A 9,094-nucleotide genomic window follows, 5' to 3' on the forward strand; every position below is an offset into this window, starting at 1 on the left:
CGCGGTCCTCACGGCTGACCTTCCCCACTGACGCGTCTTCCCAGCCGCGCGGTCACCGGGATCCTTCTGAGAGTCCAGCTTGCGCCCTGACAGTCTGCAACCCCGAGCACTCTGCTCTCGCTCGACAACGGCATTGTCAGGGGAACTACGGGTTCGCCCAGGGAGCAGAGGCGGGGCCCCCGCCCCCCCGATACGCTGCCAGGGAAGTGTTCCCGTCCAAACCCGCAGGCTCCAGCCCTGGGAGTCCTTGGCGCTGCCTCCCCGGCAGGCGTCAAAGCGCCTCCCCCGAGGCTGACAGCAGGAAGGTGCTTACCCGAGACAGCTATTTGGGGAAAAGGCAGAGAAAAGCAAGATTTCTCCCAGCTTCCTGCCAGCCCCCTCCGCACAGGAATTATTCCCAAGGGCTCGTTCTGGGGTCCTTTACCGAAAGATTTAAGTGCATTTTGCTCGTTTCTGCCCAGGAGAATTTGAGACGAGGGAATGTTGTCACCGTCAGTTAAGTGACCACAGCATCAGCTTGAAGGACACAATTGCCTCATCCATAATACATGGCTCCCAACCCTCCACCTGACTGTGAGTCTCAGCCACTGGGATGCCCCCAGCCCTCGTTTGTCCCCCAGAAGAGCAGAGCTGCGAGCGGGGTCAGGGGCGCTGGGAGCAGACCCGGGGAGGCGCCCCAGCACGGAGCACCCCATCCCGTCCCCCTGGTCCCCGCTGGCACCTGAAACTTTTCTGGTCCCGGAAGCCGGAAAGTTAAGGGCCCGCCGCTTCAGCACCACAGACAGCGCCGCGCCCACCGCGCAGCCCCCGCCCGACCGCCCTACCTGTCGTCGTTCTGGAAGGACTGGTCGCCTAGCAGCAGGTCCCGGAAACGGTACCGCGGCGGCAGAGGCAGCACCTCCGAGTCCAGGTCGCTCATCTTGAGGCTGGCGGAGTCCAGGGGCACGCCGTCCCCGCGGCGGCCGTCCCCAGCGCCGGGCTGCCTGCAGGCACACGCCGGCGCTCCCTCAGTTCCTGGCGCGCCCGCCGCCTGCTGCGCCCGGCTCCCCGCACGGCCCGCTAGACCCTGCCCTGGCTGCGCTGCACCCCCGCCCCGCCCCCACCGCCGTCCCCAGCAGCCGCCCTGCCTGGCCGAGGACCCGGCCCCCCTTCCTGCACGCAGACCCAGCCCTCCTGACCCCGCAGGCCCCCCCACCTCACCCGCCCGCGCGCCCAGCCAAGCTGAGCAGCCCTGCACCGCCTTGGCCACCGTGCCCACCACTCGGAGGTGCTTCCAGGGCCTGGGGGAGGCTTGTCACCACCCCCTCAGGGGCAGGCGCTCACACCAGCCCTGGGCCCCCACTGCTCCATGCAAGCCCTCCTAGTGCTGCTCCCCCCCCAACAGGCTTTGCTGCTCCGCCTCCCTCCGGGTCCGGAACGCCCGCCTCAGCCCCGAAGACCTCCTCTCTGACCGTCAGGCTGCTGGGAGCCACCAGGAAGCTGGAGGCGCTTGTCTGTGGCCTCCCTGGGGCCAAGCGGCTTAGGTCGCATCAGAGCCTGGGAGTGGGTGTCAGTGGAGGAGGGTAGAGCCCTCCAGGCCAATGTCCCCAGTCCCCCGAGTTGAGACCTGGCTGTGGTGGGGCTGGGGGCTGGGGGCTGGGGGCTGGGGCCAGACCAGGTCCCGGGAGGGCCCTTCTGACCTGCAGCCTTTGTCTTCTGGGGCTCCTGCACTTTTCCTGCTCCCGTCCCTACATCAAAGCGAGTTTCGGCTACAGTTACCCACATACAGCAAGTGGGGACAGGGACCAGCAGGGCCACCGAGCTCCCAGTTTCCAGCCTCCTGGGGCAGCCGCCCCCAAAGCTCTCTGGACAGTTGTACCAGGACCCGCCCCCGACCCGCCCCCGGTTCAGAGGATCACACCGCGCCCGTCACAGCACAGCGGCGGCTACGCACCTGCTAACGGGATGCTGCGGGGACACCCAGCCCCACAGCCCAGGTGGGGACACGGGCAGACCCCAGGGCTCCTGACCCCAACCAGCGCCTGGGACTCCCGGTCCTTTGGCATCAGCTGACTGTCCGGGTGAGCCCAGCCAGGCCGCCCCCGGGGCCGCCCCTCAGACCCTCCGACAGCCCCAGCGGGTGCCGTGAGGAGGAGGCAGGACCCCAGGGAGGGACGCACGCCAGCTGTGACTCTTCAGCGCGGGGGACCGTCTCAGTCCCTCCAGGGAGGCAGAACCAGCCGGGCGAGCGGGGTTCTCTTCCCCATCAGGCCTATTCCCCTAAGGTGGGGGGCAGCAGGGGACCAAGGAGCCCTCTCAGCCTCCTGGTAGGCGCAGGGACCTGCTGACCACACTCCAGGCCTGGGCGGGGGCAGCGAGGGCAGGCTGGGCCCGGAGGCCGGAGGGCTACTCACCCGGAGCAGGAGGTCCACATGGGTGGGCAGGTGCCTCCCTGCTCAGGCTGGGACCCAGGACTGTCCCAGGCCCCCACCCCCGGGGACGGTGCCCCCATCCCACAGCCCCTGGAGCAGCTCCAGGACCGTCCCCGCCCGGAGCTGCTCTCCCAGGTCACAGGCCCAACCCCGAGGAGCTGGCAGCATTGGAAAAATAACATTTTCCTAATGGCCTCAGCGTGGCTTGTGTTTTTCCTCAGTCACACACCGCGGGGCCGCGGGGAGCCGCACAGCCCTGTTTTCCTGGTTCGCCCCTTTTCCACGGCGGAGCCCAGGCCTGGCCCCCGGGTGCGGCAGCCGCCCCCACCTCACTTTGGCCCTTCGGGTTTTCTCTCGGTCTCTGGGCCCTGACGTGGACGGGCTGGCGGCAGATCTCAGAGCGTGGGGCCCCGTGTGCTGGGGGGGGGCCCGGAGAGGGAGGGGTCTGGGGGTCGGAGGCCGGCCCCCCGGAATGCAGCCTGGGCAGCAACCAGAGCGCCGCGCCCCCACCCTCACCCCCGCGGTGCGCCCGTGACTCTGACACCGAAATGGCCTCCGGCGGGCGCAGACGCCCGCAGCCCTCCTGGCCGCCCCCCCCCCCCCCCGCAGAGCGGGAGCCCGCGGGGGCCTGACTGGTCGCCATGCTGGCTGAGGGCGGGGGCTGGGCATGCAGGGGCCGCGGGCGGCTCGGTCACTGGGGTCTGGTTGAGGCCCCGGCCTAAGCCCGGAGGCCTGTGTCACTGAGAGCTTCCGGGTGAGCTGGGCCGCACGCTGTTGTCACCCTTGGTGCCTTCACCCTGGGGGCCAGCGAGGCCGAGGCCCGTTGCGTAAATGGCAGCTTATTCCCTCCCTCCCTCTGCATCGCTCTGCCGCCCGCCTGCCTTTTGCGGCCGTCTGCTGTCCCCTCCCGATGGGCAGGCACTCCGCCGCTCTGTCCCTGCAGAAGCTGAGGTGGTCCGGGTAGTGTGAGAACACAACCCTGGCACTGGGCACAGGGGTCGCCGCCAGTCCACCCCCACCCCCCTTCCCACTCCCTCCTCCCTTGTGACTCAGGGACACCCCAGAGGCGGTCTCGCCCTCTGTGTGGTGGCTGCAGCAAAGGATGCTGGGAAGGCACCTGCCTCCTGGGCCCTCACTTGCCCCCAGGATGCCGCGTGGGGCCGGAGCTGCAGGCAGCTGCCCCCGGAGCCCGACAGAGCTTGGCGGGAAGAGCAGCCCCCTCCCAGGTCAGGCCGGGGCGCCCCCCTCCTCTCGGGACCCTCGGGGCCGTGGGCACAAACCCGCCAGGCCCAGGGAGCAGACGCTGGGTGGCCCCAGGAAGTCACTTCACCTCTCTGAGCCCGTGTCCTCCTCTGTTCTGAAGGTCCCCAGGCCCCGACCCTCACGGGTGATGGCGAACAAGCCATGAGCTAGTCAGTGCAGGGCGCTCAGTGCTGTGCCTGGCACGCGCATGCTTCTTTCTGTCAGCTTTTAATTTGGAGCAGGGGAGCCTGCAGCGTGGCCAGGCTCTGGAGGACAGAGGCTCTGCCCCTGTGTGCCTGCCTCCTGGGACGGCCGGGCGCAGACGCCACCCGCTGCCCTCCCGGCTGCGCCCAGGGGAGCCCCTCTGAGGGCAGGGATTTCTGCTGCTGTCCCCTGTCCCCACCCCCTGGGCGGCCAAGCTGTCAGCAGGACCGAGGGAGCTCCTGCGGTCAGGGGGCACGGGCCCTGACAGTTTCACAGTCACGTTCTGTCCCCTCGGTCAGACCATGGAGAAGGGGAAGCTACTCTGTTCATCCTTCAAGGCTGGTAACCCCGCTGCCCAGACACTGACAGAACCGCGTGGACATTGGCGACCTCCCTGTGACTCCCACGGAGAAATCCTACATGAGCCACAGCCGGTGGGTCCAGTACATTCCAACACAACCCTGTGCTCCCCAAAGGGGACAGCTTTGACCTAGAAAAGCACTGTGCACTTCGTTACCCCAAGGTTAGAGGAGGACGGCCACAGCCGGGGCAGAAGTCCGCCAACGAGTAAGATGCGGAGGGAAATGTGTGTAAGCTCGTTACAGAAACAGCGCAGGGAACCCGCCGAAACCTAGGCAAACATCGCAGCTTCGGGGACGTGGGGAAGGCATTCCCACCCAAGGGAGGAAAGAGAGGTGAGCGCCGAGAGGGGGAGAGGCGAACTCTAATCGGACGTAGCCGGCACGACGGCTTACCTAGAAAACAGGAAGATCCACAGAAACCCATGAGAGGAAATGAAAGCATCTAACAGCATAGCCGAATCCGAGCCTCGCTCAAAGGCGCAGCCGCCGCCGCCCCGCAGCAGCGCTGGAGGACCCCACCCACAGCAGCTGCGTGGGCAGAGCCCGGGGCTCCGCCAACCCCGGACCATCCGGGGAGGCCATGAGCCGTTCTGGGTTGGCAGGGGCGGCAGACGGTTAACTGGTGCCCCTCAACACCCAAGGCCGTTTTCTCAGAGCCTGGCTACCTGCTTTGAAAGTTCCTACTGAAGAAGAAACAGGCACCAAAGGTGAAGACAGGTGTGAACGAAAGCACAGGAGGGGCTGGTCTGGGCCGTGGGGGTGAACTGGGGGCCACAGCAGTGGGAACCCGGGCTGGGGCCCAGGAGAGCGTGTGCAGAGGGGCACTGAGGACGTGGCGCGGGGCCCGCGGGCTGATGCGCAGACTCACGGGGGCTCACAGTGTCCCAGCAGTGGGGACAGCACCGCCATTTTGCTGACGGGAAAACAGAGGCACAGAGAGGTGAAGTGGCCGGCCTGACCCGGGCAGGCGTGCCTTCCAGTAGCCAACGTGAGCGCCACCAGCGAAGCCCCAAGCTGGGGACAGAGTGGCAGAGAACGCAGGCAAAGGCGATAGCATCGAGAAGGCCCCTTGTTCACACTAAGTCGGACGCGTGGAGAACAGACCTGGAAGCACTTCCACGTCGGAACAGGACACTCCCATTCCAGTAAAGACATGCGGACGAGAGGAAGGAGCAGCGATAAACACGCGCATGTGTCGCACGGCAGCCAGTCAGGGCCTGGCCGCTGTGCCTGCCCATCGCGAGGGGACGGCAGACGGCCGCAAAAGGCAGGCGAGCGGCAGAGCGATGCAGAAGGAAGGAGGGAATAAACCGCCATTTACGCAACGGCCTCGGCCTCGCTGGCCCCCAGGGAGCAGAGCCGAGTGCTGGGAGCGGGGACCGCTTTGGTGTAACAGCGGCTCCCGGCCTGGGGCTCCACTCGGGACATGTCCCTGTGCTCAGGAGGCAGGGACGCCCGCCCCAGCCGTGCCCAGTGTTCACTCAGGACAGTGGCGCCATGTACCACTGGGTCCCGTGGCCTGCATGGGCACGTCTGCAAATGCAGGACGACCCCATCCATGGATCCTATGGGCGTACAACACCCAACACAGCTCCGCTCTGATGGAAGGTCAGCGCGGGGACATTTCTCTGGGCACCCACCTGGCAGACAATGCAGACCGTCCCCTCTGCTTGGTGACCTCAGTTCAGCGGGCAGTGGCGGGGCGGGGGGTGGCTAAAGGCCATGTCGCATCCACAGAACCACACGAGGAGACGGATGGTGTGTCATGTGTTATTGGATGTGAGAAAGCCAGGGGACTGCCTGCCCCCTCCCTGCCGAGTGTCACCTGTCCCTGGGCGGGCCTTGGGGAAGAGGGCCTGTTCCTCAGCCAGGCACATGACGTGGGAAAGTGCCCCTCCCCCCGAGGCTCCTGCCTGGCGCCTAGACTGTGTGGTGTTCAGCCTGACCGCCCAGAGCCCGGGGCGGGACTAAGGGACACCCCAGTTAGGGACTCAGCCCCTCTCCTAAGATGCGTCGTTCGGTGGCTCACACTCAGATCAAATTTTCCAAAGAGCCTGGAGAGCTGCAACTGACAGAGGAACTGAGGGGGGTGTACCCGTGTGTGGGTGTGTGTGCAGCAGGCATGTGTGGACCTGTGCGCATGCGTGCGCACAGCTCACCTGTCCCTGCCCCGGCCCCGCGGACACGGCAGTGCCACCGGAGCGGGGCGGTTGAGCACTGGGCTTGGTGCCCAGGCAAGTGGAAAGCTGCCGAATGTCACCCTGACCGTGACAGAGTGAGGCGCTTCCGTCCCCCAGAAGTTAAAACAACCCCGGCTGGGGGAGGGCGTCTCTGGGGGAGGCCGGGCGCTCGCCGCCACCTGGGAGATGCAACAGGCCCAGGGGGAAGCTCGGACGCGTCGCTGAGCCGGATTCAAACTGGAGTCATCGACACAGGTGCTTCTAGCAGCTTCCTCTGTGCTCCCGGCAAGCCCAGAGGACAGGGAGGAAGGGCCGGTGGTGGTGTGGTCACGGGGCCTCGGGTGTGGGAGCCCTGTTGCCGCCCCTGACCCTCCTCGTGCCCAAGGGCCTGCCCTGGGCCTGCCCGCTTGAGTCGGCTGGAGAAGGACGCAGGGCGCCCGGGGCACTCGGTGTCAGGTAGCAGGTTCACGTCCAGGTCACGGGACCCAGCCCTCAGCCCCGGGGGGCTCGGGGGCACCCTGTCCTCTGGCTGCAGCTGCCCCAGTGGCCACCACCTGGCCAGACACGTGGTGCTGCCCAGAGGTGCCTAGTGACCAGACAGGCTCGGCCGAGCTGCGGGGGCAGCGCTGACCCTGGAACCAGGGCTCGTATCTTGGGGGCCCCCCCAGAGCCTGACAGGGCAGAGCTGAGATGGGGACGCGGCATTCCCTCTGCCACGGCCAGGCACAGGGCCTGCCCCTGGAGAAGGAAAGCTGTCCCACGAGCGGGGGTCCTGTCCCCGAGCAGAAGGGGGTGGCCCTGCTGAAGGGCAAAAGCTGCTGCTTTCTGTGACCCGAGGGCCACCAGCTCCACTTCAGACAGGCACGTCGTCCCAAGGCCATGGGCTCCTGTGGTGACGAGGGTTTGGAGGAGGGCTCGGTGCCATCTCCCCGCGGTCCAGGCCACGGTGCCAGGGGCGCCCCCGCGAGGGCTCCCCTCAGGCTGCTGGCCCCTCCAGGGCCCCAGCCCGCGCCCGCCTGGAGCTGCTGCAGCTGGCCCAGACCCCAGGCTGCGGCCGGCGTGCCCGCTGGGCAGTCAGGGGAATGGGGAGCCACCTGGTTGGGTCGTGAGCTCATTTGCCCTCCGAAGGCCTCGCTGCCCCCACATCACGCAGGGTCACGGGGTCCAAGGCAGGGCAGGGAAGAACCGAAACCACTCAGGCTGCCGGGTCCTGCCGGCCCTCGGCCCCTGGCCCTGAGAACCGGATCCATGCGGTCACACCTACTTCCTCTTGTGCAGTTAGATGCCGCCTGAAGCCTGAAACCGCTAAGCCTAACCTGCTCTCCGCCCCCGGCTTCCTGCCAAGTGCGAGGGGAGAGCGGTGACTTCATGCTGTACTGAAGTTCTGTCCTGTGATGGATGCCTGACAGCTGGGGCCCGTGGGCGGGGGCAGGGACCCCAGGAGGGGCCAGCACCTGCCAGCCAGAGAGGCCTGAGGGCCTGCCCAGGGCCACGGTGCTAGGCGGGCCCCAGCTGCAGCTCCTTCCCCAGGGCTCCTGGAGCCTCCGCGGGCCAGGAGGCGATGGCTGCCCTTCCAAGGCAGAGGCGGTGGGCTGGGAGCACGGTGCCACCAAGGTCCCGGGCACGGAGCCCTGGCCGTGCCACTGGCGTCGTGCATGGCAGCGTCGCTGGCCAGTGGGGGCCGTGCTGGGCAAGCCGGGGGAGGCTGCCGCCCTGGGGTTGCCCTGCGCTCAGGGCCTCCCTGCCCCATGTGGACGGGTTGGCTGAGAGGAATCCCTAAAAGTCCCCCTCCAGGGGGAGGCCCCGGTGACAGAGGAGACCTCCCGGGAACGGCCTTTCCAGGCCGCTGGCTCCTGCCTCCGACCCCCAGTGTCTAGCACGAGCCTCAGCTCTCGGGCCAGGCCTGGCTCCCTGCCAAGCCCTGTAGGAGGAAGGGGGGGTGTGAACCTGGGTGCCCACTCACAGCTGGAGGGTCCCCAGGGCACCTTTAACAACTCCTGGGTCTGCGGGTGCTGCTCCCAGGCCGCACCTGCCTTGGGGCTCCCCCAGAGGCCACGTGCGCTGCTCCCCACCCCAGTGCCCGGCCGGGGCAGACCCCCAACTCCGGGTCTCCCACCGAGAAGGCACGTGTGCGCATGCGTGCACGGGCACATCCAGCCATGTGAGTTCAGGGACCAAGACCCACGGACAAAGGGGCGTGCACACACCCTGCCCATCAGCGCTCCCCACCCACGAGGGTCCGCACATGCCCTGGCGGACCTGCCCAGCGCAGAGGCCTGGCTCGCGTAGAGGACAGCAGAGAGGTGCTGTGTCCCCAAGGGTGCAGCACCTGGGCACCGGCTGCCATTCCCTGATCCTGGGGGTGGGGAGGGGAGGCTGGGGGAGAAACCTCAGGGGAAACGCTCCCAGGAGGGGGCCTTTGTCACCAGGACACTGACGCACTGACAGGCTGAGACTCCTGCGTGGCCAGGGGACAGGCCAGTGCACTCAGAGGCCGCGCAGACCTGGACACGAGGAGACAGCCGGCACCCACGGACCCACCCAGACGGAGGCAGAGCTCCGGGTGGGTCCCCGCCGCGACGGCCCCTTCTCACTCACCTCTGCCCTTCTGCGTGGCTGCTGCAGGCACCCCGACCAGAGGCAGACCCCTGCGTCCCCACCAGTCCCCAGATCAGGAAGCATGGCGCCCGTGAAC

General features: G+C 67.6%; 1 protein-coding gene across 2 annotated transcripts in view; it reads right to left on the bottom strand.

Annotated features, from left to right (window-relative positions):
* KCNT1 (potassium sodium-activated channel subfamily T member 1) overlaps nt 1–925 on the bottom strand; it is a 44,258-nt gene extending 43,333 nt beyond the window's left edge. The window contains exon 1 of one of the 2 annotated variants that reach the window (XM_054584815.1): nt 825–925. In XM_054584815.1, the coding sequence (XP_054440790.1) occupies nt 825–919 (95 nt within the window). In that variant the 5' untranslated portion in view covers nt 920–925. The remainder of the gene's footprint in view (nt 1–824) is intronic. The other variant, XM_054584816.1, reaches the window with a different exon arrangement.
* Between the last annotated feature and the right edge of the window lie 8,169 nt (nt 926–9,094).

The sequence above is a fragment of the Pteronotus mesoamericanus genome, unplaced genomic scaffold, assembly GCF_021234165.1.
Source record: "Pteronotus mesoamericanus isolate MK-2021 breed Mesoamerican mustached bat unplaced genomic scaffold, CSHL_Meso_final contig_78, whole genome shotgun sequence".
In the NCBI taxonomy this organism is placed as follows: domain Eukaryota; kingdom Metazoa; phylum Chordata; class Mammalia; order Chiroptera; family Mormoopidae; genus Pteronotus; species Pteronotus mesoamericanus.